This window comes from Gracilinanus agilis, chromosome 3 (assembly GCF_016433145.1).
Source record: "Gracilinanus agilis isolate LMUSP501 chromosome 3, AgileGrace, whole genome shotgun sequence".
NCBI lineage: Eukaryota > Metazoa > Chordata > Mammalia > Didelphimorphia > Didelphidae > Gracilinanus > Gracilinanus agilis.
Window position 1 is genome coordinate 67,826,479 of NC_058132.1, and position 16,720 is coordinate 67,843,198.

Here is a 16,720-nt window from a genome sequence, read left to right on the forward strand (position 1 = left end):
GTGCAGGCAAATTGGCAAGCCTTTGGGGGTTTGAGGAAGTCTCCTAATTAGGCCTTCCAATGCAGAGGGACAGCAGAGAACCGAACCTGAAGCCTGGAAGATCTGGGTTCAATTCCTACCTCTAACATAGGCTAGGTGACTTCTATCACTTAAAGTCTCAGAATTCTAGGCAAACCTCTAAGATTATGTATTTCAGAGAAAGTGTTAAACTGCATTGGTAGGGAGTGTTTTCACCTAAAATTCCCTATACCATGAAATCACCGATCTGGACCCTGTCTTCTGGTCCTTTTGATACTTTCCAGAAGAGTTAGGAAGGTGAAGGAAAGAGATAAGTGCTAGAGAAGCAGAGGACAGGGAAGCTAGAGGTGGGAGTGGCCAGGAAGGCTGGGAACTAAGGGAATGGGGAAGATTGGATATTCAGGGGTCAGAAAGGTAAAAGACAGAAAGATGACAGAGATTAGGGACTGAAGTATTAGGAATGCTGAATCAGTGAAGGGTCAGGAAAATGGAGGGATCATGGGTCTAGAAAGATCATAGAAATTGGAGACCAAAGGATATAAAGCCTAGGGACTGCAAGTTCAGAGAGGAAATGGAGGATCTGGGAGAATTCCAGAAAATTGGATATTAAAGGATCATGGAGGTTGGAGGTCAAAACATGTAGGTGGGGAACTGGACCATGAAGGATGAGGGAGGCTGGGAACTGGGGTGTTTGGGAGGTTAGGGACTGAAAGAGTAGAGGGGTCAAGGTGATAGGTGGAATCAGGAAGGTTGGATATTTAGGAGGAGACTGAAGGATGAAGGAAGCTAAAGGCAGGAGGGGTGAGCGTGGCTGCTAAGTGGTTATATATGTTAAGGACAAAGAGGTAAAGGAGGCTGAGACCAAGGGATCAGGGAAAGTAAGGACTAAATGTTTATGGAGGCTGGAAATGATCTAATCAGGAAAGATGGGGTTCTAGGGATGAGGAGGGCTGAGGATTAAAGAATCATGGAGGTTAAAGATTGAGAGGTCTGGGAGGCTAGGGATAGGAGGGCTCAGGAGACTTGGGTATTAAGGAAACAGAGAGATCATGAACATAGGACTCTAGAGCACAATGATTATGAAGTCTGGATTTCAGGATGCTCTAAATGACCTCACACATTTCCCCTGACATCTTTCCCTTCTCAGCTCCAAGCTTTGACTATGGGGACATGCCGTCCCCATTGGGAGAGTCAGAGAGTACCATCACAGTTCTGCTGAGGCCAGCACAGGGACGTGGGGCCCCCATCAGGTAAGGCAGCTCATTGGGGAGGATCTGGAGTGAATGGTGTTGGGGATGAGTGGGTGCGAGAGGGGTACCTTTTCTCTCTCAAGTCTCCTTCTGCCTATTTGCTTTTTCTCTCATTTTGTCCTTTTGACCTGATAATATTTTTTCTCAGTTCTGCTCTTTTTTTGGGGAGGTAGGTGAATTATCTTTTAAAAATATATATCAATATAATATGTAATGATAATATTGTATATTATATTATAATGTATTATATCAGACATTAAATAAATGTCATGTAATTATATGTTATATTTTATATGATAATATATATGATTTGTTTTAAATATGTAATAAATTATAATAAATATGTTTATCCAAGAGATACATTCTTACATTGGCTAGGCCCCAAAATTGATTTTTTACCCTTCTCCCCTTTCCCCTCCCCTAGAAGGCAGGTTATATGACCTTACATATATTATTATATAATACATATTTCCCTGTTGGTCATGTTGTGAAACAAGATACATATTGTTTACTCTAGAGAAAAATTCATGGAGGAAAGAAAGTGAAGAATAGTGCTTCAATTGACATTCTTCTCCTTTGTATAAAACTAGCTTCCTTCATTCCTTTTCATGTCCCCAACTCCATTTTCATCCCAGCTCTTTCTTCCTCTGGGGGCAATGGGCTGGATCCAGGGAGAAGGGATTATTTCCTGTTGGCCTATGGCCTTGGCAGGAAATATGGTAGGGGTTGGGGAATGGGCATGTAATTTCTCCTCAGGAAGTTTTAGTCGATGTGCTTTCATTTGGTTCCAGTGTTGATTTTATGCGTCCCAGTCACTGTGGACCCTGGTCTCTGAGGTTTTGAGTAATATGGATACTGGTCACTAAGGATAGTGGCTCTTAAGAATACTGGTCATTAAGGATATTGGTTACTGTTGATACTAGTCACTGAGGATATTAAACATATGGTCATATTGTTCACTATGGATCCTGGATTCCAAAGATGTTGGTCACTGTAGATACTATGGATATTGATCACTGAGGATATTGGTTTCTGTGGACTCTGGTTATTATCAATACTAATCACTGATCATATTTACTCCTATGAAAAGTAGTCATGTTCACTGTAGACTCTGGGCACCAAGAATGTTGGTCACTATCGACACTAGTCATTGACTCTCATATTCTAAGTCCTCTGGTCTTTTAATGTAGAAGTTACTATGTCTTGTGTAATTCTGACTGTGGCTCCATGATATTGAATTATTTCTTTCTTGACTGCTTGCAGTATTTTCTCCTTGGCCTAGGAATTCTGCAATTTGACAATAATAGACCTGGGAGTTTTTCCTTTTGAGATCTCTTTCAGGAGGTGATTGGTGGGGTCTTTCAATTTCTATTTTTCTCTCAGCACTAGTCACTGAGGATGCTAGTCCCCTGGACTTTGACTTTGGTCACTGTGGACATCATGAGGGCATTGACTACTGATAATATTGGTTACTATGGATCCTGGTGACCATCGATAACTGTGAACTTTGGTTACTAAGGCCATTGGTCACTGTAAACGTTAGCCATCGAAGATGTAGCTCACTGAGTTAGTTGGTCATTGGGAATAGTGGTCATCATGTGGCCACTGTCAATACTAGTTACCGAGGGTGTTCATCACTGTGGGTCTTGTTCATTCTGATCACTATGGATTCATGGTTTGCAAAGATGTTAGTCAATAGATTAGCATTGGAGATATTATTTCCTTGGACTTTTGTCACTGGATATTCATTACTAAGGATGCTGGCTACTATAAATGCATTGAGGACATTGGCTACTAAGGATGGGCTGCTGAAGACCTTGGTCCTTGAGGAAGCTGAACATTGGGGTTTCTGGTCATTGAGTACATGGGGTACTATAGACTTTGATCTTTGAGAATCCTGATTACTAAGAACATTGGTCAATAGGGATATTAGTAATTGAAGATACTGGTTATTGAGAGTGTTAATCATCAAGGATGTTGGTCAATATGGGACACTGGCCAGTGAGAGTGTTAGTCAATGAGGACATGGTGGATACTAGGTCCCTGTGGATACTAGTCACTAACTATGCTGGTCACTGCATATTGGCAATAGAAGGGTTAGTTGTTGGAATGGAATGAAGACTGGTTGCTTTGCATGTTGATCATGGCAGGGACCAATCACTGAGTGTATTGGTCACTGGGGATGTTGACTAGTGGGTTCTGGTTACTCTGTATGTTGGACATGGAGGACACTGACGACTTAGGGGCCCCAGACAGTGTAGACACACCAGTTACTGAACATTGCCCATTTTGGGAGAATGTATTGTTTTTCTCTAATTTCTTTCTTTGCCCTCTAGCCCCTCTTCTTTAGTCTACAGTAGCTGAAAGGGTGGAGGTGGACAGAGAATATAGGAGGTGGAAGGTTAGGAATTGTGTGTTGGAATTGTGTCTGAAATGGGTGCCGAGCCTTGAGGTGGAGATGCACCCATACCTGGGAGAGGATCTTGGGTGGCTGATTCATTTTTGATCAGTGAGGAAGACTCTTCCCTTTTATCCTTTTACTGCCCCCAACCTGTGATAGAGGGTTAGGTTTGTGGATTTTTTAAATTAAGAGGGTTGCTTCCATAATTACACATACACACACAGACACATATACATGTATACCCCTACTTTCTGTCCTAGAATCAGTATTAAGTATTGATTCCAAAGCAGAAGAGTGACAGGGGCTAGGCAATTAGAGTTAAGTGACTTGCCCAGGGTGACATAGCTAGGAGGTTTTTGAGGTCAGATTTGAACATAATCCTCCCATCTGTAGGCCTGGCTCTTTATCCACTAAGCCACTTAGCTTTCCCTTCCATACTAATAATATTAATATTATTATTTATACTGCTGATGACAATCATAGCAACAATAACAACTGGTTGCATCAAATGAGATAATAATTTGTAAGGCACTTAACACAGTGCCTAGCACATGGTAGGTACTTAATGAGTGCTTGTTCTCTTCCCCCTTCTCCTTATACCTCTCACAGTTGGTGCTTGAAAAGTTCTATTTGATTGCTTGATATAACACTGAGATTTTCCAAGTGCTTTATATACTGCTGTTAAGTCATTTTCCAGACATGTCCAACTATACATGACCCTAGTTGAGGTTGTTGTTTTTTTTTTGGCAAAGATACTGGAGTGATTTGACATTGCCATTTCCAACTCATTTTCCAAGTCAGGAAACTGAGGTAAACATGGTTAAGTGACTTGCCCAGGGTCACCCAGCCAGTAAGTGTCTGAAGACAGATTTGAACTCACAAAGAAGAATCTCCCTGACTCCAAGCCTGATACTCCTTCCACTGTTCCACCTAGTTGTTTTACAAACATTATCTCATTTGATCCCTACAACAAGCTTGTGAATTAGGTGTCATTAATATCCCCTTTTTATAAATGAGAAATCAGAGGGATGGGTCCACTCGCTTAGAGCCACACAGCTCATCATTTTGAGGTAGGGATTCTAACTCAGTTTTTCTTAACTACAAGTCCATCATGCCCTCCACTAGGACACACTTTTTCTCTGTTACATGTAAAGACAGAAAGACAGGTATGGGTGCCTCTATCTCTTTCCTGTGACCTGGGAAGCCAGAGTCAGGGTCAGAGGCTCTGAATTAAGTTGACATCACATCCTCATTAGGTCATTTAGGCAGGACATGGGGTTTCAGGGGGTTGGGGGGCAATATCTCTTTCTCACTCTCCCCATTACCCCCAGAGATGGTAGCAAGTGGTGGCTGACTTATTACCGTGGAAACAGGGCTGTCGGATTACCACTCATTGGGTGGGTTTTCACAGTTACAGGGCAAAGGAGAGAAGCTTTAAGCTTCCTGGAGCCATCCCTGAAAGAACGGACTGTGATATACCTGACCTTCCTTTCCACAGCTTGCCCTAGTGTTTTGTGGGTAATATGCCTAGAAGTTCCCCCACCCTGACCTTTATCCTCTCTCATAGAATTGCTTTTCTGTTCCAGTGTTCCCAGTTTTCCTCTTGTGGAAATGACTTCCATGGGCTCCATTTTGTGGCCACTTGGTATCTAAACCTTTAGCCCTTGGAGTCAAGAAGACCTGAGTTTGAATCCTGCCCTAGACACTTACTAGCTGTATGACTCTGGATAAGTCACTCTCAGACTCAGTTCACTCATGTGTAAAATGGAATAATTATAGCAACCTCCCAAGGTTGTTTTGAGAATCAAGTGAAATAACATAAAATCTGCAAATCTTAAAATGCTATATAAAAGCTTCCTATAATGATTATTAATATTAATTAAGTCAATAACAATAAAAATAATTTCTCCAAAGGACCTTATTTTCACAAAGTGAAATAAAAATCTTTCCCCAAATTCCTTAGTTGTTGGCATGGTGTGGAGGTGACCGGGGATTCCCAATGGCTTTGCAAGTCCTCAGCATGCAAGATATAGCACATCCTCCCCAGCCGGAAAGGGTTCAAGGGCAGGTCTGGTTGGGAACTAGCCTGGCTACTGTTCAGAGATGCTTCTTAAGTGGAGCTTGGATTTTTCAGTCTCTGGCATTCTCAAAGCTTGACTTCTGAGTTAAAGAGGAATTAGGATCTCTGTCAGTGGGGTGGGGAGAGGACCCACACTTGAAGGCTCAGGACCTTAAAGTTTATAAAGTCGGGTAAAAGAACATGGATTTCCAGAGCCCAGAATGGTCTGTCCATGAGCATGGAGATGCTAGCCTGAGATGTCCTTAATCTGGCGCTGGAGGCCAGCCTGGCTTTTTGTTTCCCTTTTACCGGTCTTTGGGCCTGGCCTTCTCATGTTGTCTTATGCTCCCCATGACTTTCATCGAACTTCCCTAACACCGCCTCCTCTCAATCCCAGGGAATCTCAGGGTTGGAAAGGGTCTTCCCTGAAAAGTTGCTGTCCAGCCTCCATTTACAGACTCCAATACTATGGACCCTAGGAATCACAGAATTTGGGAGTTGGAAGGGAAGGATGGGGAGCAGCCATCTTGACCAATCCATTTCATAAAGGAATATGCACTATAACATACATGACAAGTGGTCCTCCAGACCCTGCTTGAGGATCTCCAGGGACGGGGAGCCCCCTTTCACCTCCATGTGACCCCTTGCCCTTTTGGAAAGTTCTAGGATTGAGAGACCTTAGAACCTGGATGACTTTGGTTCATGCCTCTGACACATGATCTTGGGCTAGTCCTTTCCTTTCTATGAACCTCAATTTCCTCTGCAAAATCAAGGATCATAGATTTAGGGCAGGGAGAAACTTTAGAAGTAATTTTGTCTAACCAGGTCTTGACTCTGACATATAACAACTGTGTGACCCTAGGAAAGTCACTTAGACATTTAGTGCTCAAGGCAAATCTTTAGGATTATAGACTATAGAAATTGTGACTTGAATGGGCAGAGAGGGCATTTCTTCAACCTGGAGTCCTCTACATAAAACAAACAAACAAACATAGGTCCAGAGCAGCTAGATGGTCCAGGGGATAGAGTGCCAGGAATAGAATCAGGAAGATTCATCTTCATGAGTTCAAATCTGGTCTCAGACACTTACTAGCTGGTGTGTGACCCTGGGCAAGTCACTTAACCCTGTTTGCCCCAACTTCCCTATGTATAAAATGAGCTGGAGAAGGAAATGGTAAACCACTTCAGTTTCTTTGCCAAGAAAATCCCCAAATGGGGTCATGAAGAGTTGGACATGACTGAAATGACTGAACAATGACAAGAAATCAATCCCTAATTGTTGGAAAGTTTTTCCTGACATCAAACCTAAATTAACCTCTGCACTTTCTACTCTTTTTGCAACACAAAGCAGTCCTCTCCAGTTTGGGACTGCTTTGTGTATTAAAAAGTATTCCTTAGAGTCTTAGAATCACAGATTTTTAAATTTTTAATTAATTCATTAATTGGTTCTTTGCATTAAAGTTCCCAGCTATAGAATCATAGATTTAGGAATGGAAAGGTCTCTCTGGAGTCCATTTAGTTCATCCTACCTTGCTCTCCCTCTTGATATTTCACAGATAAAAAAACTGAGGATGAGGGGATGGCTTACTTTTATGTGGAACTAAAATCTGCCTCCCTTGCTCTTTCTCTCACTGATGGAGTTTTCAAAAGTTTAGCCCATCATACCAAGTTTGTGAACTCTTTTGGGATTCCTGAATCGGTCATCTAACATCTCAGCCATTCTTCTCAGCCTGGTGTAAACCCCAGATTTGATGGGGATGACATTACTGCCTTCAGGAGAGCCAGTGATAGAATGCTGAAGAGAATAGGACCAAGGACAGAGCCCTGGGCCACATCCCTCTTTCTAGTTGGGTCCTTCAGTAAGGATTCATGTAGCATCTTCTACTGATACTAGTACAAAGAAGGAAACCATCCCTTTTTTGCAGGGGCATTTTATTGGGAAAGATAATAAGTACATATAAAAATACATACAGGATAAAGATACCCTACACATATTTACACACACATATATATTAGTTATTTGGGAGGTTATTTGGTACTTGCAGTTGAGTGAAGCAGGGAAATGTTCATTCAGAAGATGATGCTTGAGCTATGGCTTAAAGAAAGAGGTAGGTATTTTCCAAAGTAGAGGTAGGAATGGAATATATTCCAGGTCTGTGGGGTGGCTAGAAATGGGAGGTTTGTTTGTGAGGAGCAGGAAAGGCCGGTTTGACTGATGTCTCCACCATCTTGCGAGGTGGGACCATGTTGTTGCCAATGGTATCCAGTTAAGGCTTTTGATGTGGATCCCATTCTCCCTACTGGTTTGATCCTTGGGTTAGATTTTTACAGCTCATATCTCTCAACCAAGGTACCTTTCCCAGAAAATTCCTAGTGTTCACAGTATCTTACATGAAGTGCATCTCCATGTAAGCCATCTGGGACTCACATTAGTAATTAGTGAGAAGGGTCATTGCTTCACAATTGCTTTTTTTCTGGCACAGGGACACTAGCTAGGACCATCCCTCCAGAGGGACTGTGTGACTCATCCTCCCTTTCACCCCTCCTTCCAAACTCTCAGATGAGGGCCAGAGAAAATAGTCAGGACCAGCTGAGCTATCAGATTGAGGGGCACAAGCAGCTCTGCTGAGGAGGGGCCTGTGAAGGGACTGAGAGAGGCTATTAAAGAGATGGTTCCCGGAGATAGTAGGCTTTGGCCCTGGATCTGTCCTGGACTTGGAGGCCCCTCACTTCCTCAGAAATAAACAGAATTAAGCAGAGAGAGAACTGATCCCTTTAATTGCCTTCCTGAGGCTTGGGGAGACCAGTTGAGAGCAAGCAGTTATTGACGCTTTTGTGGTAGGTAACTTGCTTTGTATTGCTATCTCATTTGTTGAATGGCATGTTCCTCTTTAGTTCTCCTACCTGCTTCTTTCTCCTTCCCATTCCTCCCCTAGGAAGAGGAGGTGGTGTAGGTGGTGTAGGGGATAGAGGACTGGACTTGGAGTCAGAGAGACCCAAGTTCCAATCCTGTCTGAGATACTTATTAACTGTGTGACCTTAGGAAGGTCACTTAAGCTCTGTCTGTCTCAGTTTCCTCATCTGTAAAATGAAGAGATTAGACTCAATTGCCTATAAAGTCCCTTTCAACTCTAAATCTATGGTTCTGTGATCCTTTCTCCATATGTTTCTTCTTTTCTCTCTCTCCTGCTTCCTTGCCATGCTTATGGGATGCTGAGCTCTGAGAGATGTGAGAGATCACTCAGTAAAAGTGAATGGAGAATCAGTGTTCATATGCTGCTACCATAAAAAAAAGACCAAACTTATGGCTTTGGGATGGGATCAGGAGAAAAAAGTCTTAGTCTCTAATTTCTCTCCTGCCCACCACCTCACTTCTCCCTATATTCTATCCCAGATCTTCATACCTCTGCTTCAGAAGTCCATGTGCAGAGCTAGTCACTGTCCCCAAAGGGAGATTTTATGGAACTGTGCAAAGACATCTAGGTGGTGCAGTAGATAGAGTACGAAGCCTAGCGTCAGGAAGATTCATCTTCATGAGTTCAAATCTGGCCACAGCTTATTGGCTATATGACTCTGGACAAGTCATATAACCCTGTTTGCCCCAGTTTCTTTTTTTTTCTGATTTGAAAAATTGCAATTAATTAATTAAGAATATTTTCCCATGATTACATGATTCATATTCTTTCCCTTCCCACTCCTGTAACCAACAAGCAATTCCACTGGGTTTTACATGTGTCATTGATCAAAACCTATTTCCATGTTATTAATATTTGCATTAGGGTGATAACTTAGAGTCTACATCCCCAATCATATCCCCTTCAAACCATGTTGCCTCAGTTTCTTGATCTATAAAATGAAGTGGAGAAGGAAATGGCAAACTACTTCAAAATCTTTGCCAAGGAAATCCCAAATGGGGTCATAAGAGTAAGCCATGACTGAAAAATGAACAAAAAACCAAGGGGGACAGAGAAGATAATTAGATGATCAGAGGGATTGGGGTGGGGGAAGGAGAATGGTAATGTAGGGGCCCCCTTTGGCAAGATGACTGTGAATAGGACAGCATTAAAGTTTATAAACTAATCACGATGGTGGAAAGGAAGCAGAGACTTACTCATCCAATCTCAGAATGATATTAACTGACATTTCTGTAACACCTTAAGGTTTGCAAGGTGCTTTACATATATTATTAATCTCTAGTTATATAAATATCAAGCTGTAGCATGAAGTGGACTTGAAGGCAGGAAGGTCTGAGTTTCAGTCCCATCTTGGGTATTTACTAGCTGGGTGATGATGGGCAAGTTACGTAGCCATTCTGGGCTTTAGTTTCCTTATCATTTAGACTTAATGTTGTCTTTAAAGCACCAGACCTGGAGTCAGAAAGACTCCTCTTCCTGAATATAAATCTGACCTCAGAAGCTTACTAGCTGTGTGACCCTGGTCAAGTCACTTACCCTTGTTTGCCTTAGTTTTCTCATCTTCAAAATGAGCTGGAAAAGGAAATGGCAAACTTTCCATTGTCTTTGCCAAAAAAACCCAACAGACCTCAAATGGGATCAAGAAGAATCAGACATGACCAAAATGACTAAACAAGATAAGTTATGATCCTATTATCTCATTTGAGCCTCACCACAAAACCATAAAGTAGGTGCTGTTGGGATTATTACTGTCCCTATTTAACAGATCAGGAAACTGAGGCTCAGAAGAGTTAAGTGTTCCGCCCAAAACAAATGGTGTCAGAAACAGTTCAAATCTAATTCTCCTTGACTTCAAGCTCAGCACTCTGTCTACTATACCAAGTTGCCCTCAAAACAAAGGGTCTCCAGAGTTGGGTCTATGCTTTGTTATGGACTAGCTGAATGATCTTGGGCAAGTTAATTTCCCTTTGTTGAGTCTCAGTGTCCCTTTCTTTGGGGATAATAATATAAGTATTCTCTACTTCTGAGGGGGTGCAGTTGCTATTCATGCTATAGAATTGGAAGCTATTATTATTTCATGGAACTAGTTAGCCCAAGAGGTGGGACAGGCTGAAAATAGAAATAGCTTCAAAAATGGTTTGCTAAATCTATGGCTGACAAAGCCATAATAAATTACGAAGGCAATGTAAAATCATGGCATTTTCAGAGCATTGTGTGTGTGTAGGGGGCATATTAGACCATAGAGTGTGAGAGCCAGGAAGACCCTTAGAACACAGAATGTCAGAGCTGGGAGGGCACTTAGGACAGAATACCTTAGAATATAGGGTGTCAGGATCGTAAGGAGCCTTAGAATGTGCAATGCCAGAGCTGGGAGGGGCCATTTATTCTCTTAGAGATCACTGAATTCAATCCCTTCATTTTATAGAGGAGGAGACTGAGGTCCAGTGAGGTAAAGGACCTGTCCATGGTGGATCAGTGGCTGAACCTGGCCTACATGATTCCATAAGCCAAGGTCTCCTCCCCCCACTGAGCATCTTCCCTTGAAGGAGAGCAGGAAGGTGTGGGAAAGTGTGACCTCCTTCCCATTTTCCTTTTGGATCTATTTCTAGACTTGGAATCCTTGGCCAGAAGGATGTTGAATCTGACTCCATGCTAGGTGATGGGTGGCCTTGTGTGTAGGGAGCAGAGCAAATGAATGAAAAAGATGATAGATTGCAAGTCAGGACCTGAGTGCCTATGTCTTCTCTGCTGTTTACTGCTGTGGGACCTTCTGTGGGACTTTCGGCAAATCACCAGAATTTTCTGGACTGGTTTCCTTTTCTGTAAAATGAGTGAGTTGGGCTAGATGGCCTCTGAGATCTCTTCCAGCTCTAGAACTCCACTTTTATGGATGAGAGAGACAGACAGACAGACAGAGAGAGAGAGGTACAGAGAGACAGAGAGAGACACAGAGAGGTACAGAGAGACAGAGAGAGAGAAAGAGACAGAGAGAGACACAGAGAGAGAGACACAGAGAGGTACAGAGAGACAGAGAGAGAGACACAGAGAGGTACAGAGAGACAGAGAGAGAGAGAGAGACACACACACACACACAGAGAGAGACAGAGAGAGAGAGAGAGAGAGAGAGAGAGAGAGAGACAGAGAGAGAGACAGAGAGAGAGAGAGAGAGACAGAGAGAGAGAGAGTGTGTGTTGTGTGTGTGGTGATAGGCACAGGATTTTGGTGAGCCTTCAAGGCCCCACAATATTGCCAAGGTAATCTGGGAGTTGGGGATAGTTTCTGTTCTTACTTCTAGGCTCCTCCTCTGAAAGTCTCTTTCTAGGACCCTTCCCCACCATATACTGATGCCCTGAGGGCCTCTGTCTTATCTCCCCTTGCTCAGTGTATACCAGGTCATAGTGGAAGAGGACCGTGCCCGGAGGATGAGACGAGAGCCTGGGGGTCAGGACTGCTTCCCAGTGCCGCTGACCTTTGATGCTGCACTTGCTCGGGGTGCAGTCCACTATTTTGGGGCAGAGCTGCCAGCCAGCAGCCTTCTAGAGGCCACACCTTTCACTGTGGGGGACAACCAGACTTACCGGGGCTATTGGAATCCACCGTTGGAGCCCAAGAAGGCGTATCTCATCTACTTCCAGGCCACAAGCCACTTGAAGGGGGTGAGGAACAACCTGGGGCATGGGACGGGGACAGGTGGATTCCTAAGGGGGCTGGGAGGAAGTGGGAATGATTTTAGAACTAGCTGGACTCTTAGCCTGGGGGCAAGGTGTGGGGTGCAGTATCCAGGGGTTCAGGCAAATGTTGCTCCTAGGGCCATATGTTCCCTTGATACCCAGAGGCAGTGAGGGGATAGTGCAAAGAGTTCTCAGATTGGATTCAGAGTGACTGGATTTCAGTCTGGGCCATGCGACTTACCTGATCTTTGGTGAGTCACTGAACTTTCTGGGCCTCAGTCTCCTCGATTGTAAAATGAGGAGGTTGGACTAGATGATTTCCTCCCAGCTCCAAACCTCTGATCCTATGAGGCTCCCTTTCTAGATCTTCTTCCCTCTTAAGGTTTCCCCCAGTTTACTTCATGCCTCTGGAATGTGCTGCTGATTTGGGCATCTGAGGCCTGACTTGATCCTACAAACCAGCCAGAGGACAGACGCTCTAAATGGGAGGGCAGCAGGCTTTGTGGACATGGTCCTCTGAGGCTGGGGAGGCCGAGGGAGCCCCCGAGTACCAGGCTCAGTGGCGTTGACCCTTCCTATCTCATTTGTGTCTCCTCAGGAAACCCGGCTGAACTGCATTCGGATTGCTCGCAAAGGTAGGCCCTGACTCGCTCCTGATCTTGTCCCCTCCATCCCTCTAACCATATTGTCGTCCCTTCTCCATTGAGCTTGCTTTGGGGAGGACCATCCCTAGAAAGGCTGTGCATGATGCATGTTCGGTGGGGTTGATCCTGGATGGAGGCCTGATCTCTGGGGGTGTTGGATGAGGTATGTTTGAGCAGAGAAGGTCCCACACAACTGGAATTATGTGTGTGTGAGAGATTGTCCTCAACGTAGGCCATAGCCCCGGGCTGGAAATGTGGTATGTTTGGGCAGGTTAGTGCCTGGTGAGGGTTCTGGGCATGGTGGAGTCTGTATGTGGCAGAGCCTTGACTTCAAGTCTGATAAGTGTGTTTGTGTGTGTGTATGTGTGTGTCTACCTTGAGACTTACTAGCCATGAGACATTAAGCAACATTAATTTCTCTGGGCCTCAGTTTCCTCATCTGTAAAATGAAAGCACCGAGGGAGGAGATGGTCCCTAGGGCTACTTGCAGCGCTGGGATTCTATAAGTTTCTTAATTTAACCTCTTTTTTGAGCAGCTTTAAGAGAGGAGAAAAGCAAAGGACAATGAGTATCTGAGTATCTGTCTTCCTCTCTCCTTCTTATTCCCTCTAACAAACAGTAAGGGGAGAGACCAGTTTAGGGTTGGGTCTTGAAGGGATGGTAGGAGGCCTTTCTTTGTCCCTTCCTCATACCAGCAACTAAGTTGCTGAGTTTCTAAGATAGCCTTCCCTTACACACACACACACACACACACACACACACACACACACACACACACACACACACAGAGAAATATAGATACACCTAGAAACACAGATAGACAGACACACTCATATATACACCCACAGACACAGACAAATATAGACACATATAGAAACACAGATAGACACACACACTTACACATAGACACACACAAATAGACACAGAGACAGACAGACATAGACAGAAATATAGACACACATAGAAACAGACAGACACACTCACACGTACACAGACAGACAGAAAGACAGACATACAGACACACAGACATACACCCCTTCTCTTTGCATGCATTCTGGCCCTTGGCTACTCACCATGGTTATCTGCAGGCTATCTTATTCATTGGAATGTGAGCCCCTTGAGGACAAGGATTGGCTTTTTTATTTTGTTTTTTTCCCCCCCATTTTTTTGCATCCTCTGCACTTAGCACAGTGTCTGGGACTTGGAAGTATTTAAGGAATGCTTACTTACTTGAGGATTGACTGCCTGGCAGTTAGAAATAGAGAGGAATACCCCCCGCAGCCCCCCATCCCCATTCTTCTCTTTGGGGATGTCAGAGCTGAGGCCTGTAGGATTTCTCTGCCCTTCCTCCTTTGTTTATAGAGTTTGGACTAATTAGGCAGCTGTGGCCTGGTGCTTTCCTAGGGTGTGACATTTGGGTAGCTAATGAAGTTGCTGCTGAGCTTGGCTGACACGTTCTGTTCTTTTGTCCAGGGCAGAGAAAAGAGGAAAATCTTAGCTCTGTGGAGCCTGGGGAATGGGGGGAGGTGACAGGTCTCGAGGCAGAACCTGAGAAAAGCCAAAGGGAAAGGTTCCTGCTGGGGCAAGGCTCAGTAGCTCAGGTATGGAAGGAGAGGAGGGAGGAAACCAAGAATTGACACTTGGCTTTAGCTCAGGGTAGTCATGGAGGTCAAGATCTAGGTCTGAGACTACAGCTGGCCAGTCTTCCAGGAAGACAGGAAAGATGGCTCTCCAGCCATAGCTAGGCAATTATCACTTGGTGGCTGAAAAAATGGATGCCCATATATCATTGGGTAAGACAGAGATGAAGTGGGGCAGGTCTCGGAGGGAGGCAGTAGGGAGGTGATATCAGTTGGAGATGGGTTTAGGAGATGGGAGAAGACTGGTGTTACTGCCCCATAATTTCGCCTGATGTGTGCACCTGTATCAAAGTTAGTCAAGGGGTTATCAGGCAGAGACATCTTCTGAGGCGGCTAGATTTGGAATCAGGAGTTCTAGGTTTCATTCCTGACTTGGCCTCTAGCTTATTGAACAAGTTATTTCTCTCTACTTCTGCTAAATTGTGGAATTGGTCTTTTCATGTTCCAGCATTCTGGGTTCTATCTAGACTGTTCTAGTTCCTTTATCCTGGCTCATATCTAGACTGTTCTAGTTCCTTTATCCTGGTTCATATCTAGACTGTTCTAGTTCCTTTATCCTGGATCATATCTAGACTGTTCTAGTTCCTTTATCCTGGCTCATATCTAGACTGTTCTAGTTCCTTTACCATGATTCATATCTAGACTGTTCTAGTTCCTTTATCCTGGCTCATATCTAGACTGTTCTAGTTCCTTTATCCTGGCTTATAACTAGACTGTTCTAGTTCCTTTATCCTGGTTCATATCTAGACTTCCCTAGTTCCTTTATCCTGGCTCATAGCTAGACTGTTCTAGTTCCTTTATCCTGGCTCATAGCTAGACTGTTCTAGTTCATTTATCCTGGCTCATATCTAGACTGTTCTAGTTCCTTTATCCTGGCTTATATCTAGACTTCCCTAGTTCCTTTATTCTGGCTCATATCTAGACTGTTCTAGTTCCTTTATCCTGGCTCATATCTAGACTGTTCTAGTTCCTTTACCATGATTCATAGCTAGACTGTTCTAGTTCCTTTACCATGATTCATATCTAGACTGTTCTAGTTCCTTTATCCTGGCTCATAGCTAGACTGTTCTAGTTCCTTTATCCTGGCTCATATCTAGACTGTTCTAGTTCCTTTACCATGATTCATATCTAGACTGTTCTAGTTCCTTTATCTTGGCTCATATCTAGAATGTTCTAGTTCCTTTATCCTGGCTCATATCTAGACTGTTCTAGTTCCTTTATCCTGGTTCATATCTAGACTGTTCTAGTTACTTTATCCTGGCTCATATCTAGACTGTTCTAGTTACTTTATCCTGGCTCATATCTAGACTGTTCTAGTTCCTTTATTCTGGCTCATATCTAGACTGTTCTAGTTCCTTTATCCTGGCTCATATCTAGACTGTTCTAGTTCCTTTATCCTGGCTCATAACTAGACTGTTCTAGTTCCTTTATCCTGGTTCATATCTAGACTGTTCTAGTTCCTTTATCCTGGCTCATATCTAGACTGTTCTAGTTCCTTTATCCTGGCTCATATGTAGACTGTTCTAGTTCCTTTATCCTGGCTCATATCTAGAATGTTCTAGTTCCTTTATCCTGACTCATATTTAGACTTCCTTAGTTCCTTTATCCTGGCTAATAGGTGAGAGTTGGAGTGGGGTGGAATGACAAAGGACATGGAGAAATAGCCCTCCCCCCTTTTCTGAAGTCTGATGAGGTCTTATCCCCTTTCACTCTCCAACCTGTATTCACTACTCTACCTAGGCCAACCTGCTGAGTCTGCTAGTTTCTTCCTCATCAGTTACCACTTCCCCATCACCATCATTGCCATCATGTAAGGCCCAAAAGGAGAGCAAAGAGAAATATATTAGTTCCTGCATTTGGGTAGCTTATGACTTAGTAGTGATCTTGCTTCTCTTAAGATTCAATTATGGGACATAATGTTTTCTCCTAAAGCCTTTGAAGACATTTGTACAACCCAGTGGAATTGCTTGTCGGTTCTGGGAGGGGAGAGGGAAAAGGAAGAAAGAAATGAATCATGTAAACATGGAAAAATATTTTTAAAAAATAAATAAAAAGGAAAAAATATTTGAAGTTAAAAAAATGAGGCCTTTGAAGACTGAGCTTATGGACACATGTAGAGGCA

General features: G+C 43.5%; 1 protein-coding gene across 1 annotated transcript in view; it reads left to right on the top strand.

Moving 5' to 3' along the window:
- PTPRU (protein tyrosine phosphatase receptor type U) overlaps positions 1–16,720 on the top strand; it is a 128,559-nt gene that overhangs the window by 61,209 nt on the left and 50,630 nt on the right. Inside the window, exons 11-13 of the mRNA XM_044667962.1 lie at positions 1,166–1,268; positions 12,026–12,299; positions 12,913–12,949. Coding sequence (XP_044523897.1) covers positions 1,166–1,268; positions 12,026–12,299; positions 12,913–12,949 — 414 coding nt within the window. The remainder of the gene's footprint in view (positions 1–1,165; positions 1,269–12,025; positions 12,300–12,912; positions 12,950–16,720) is intronic.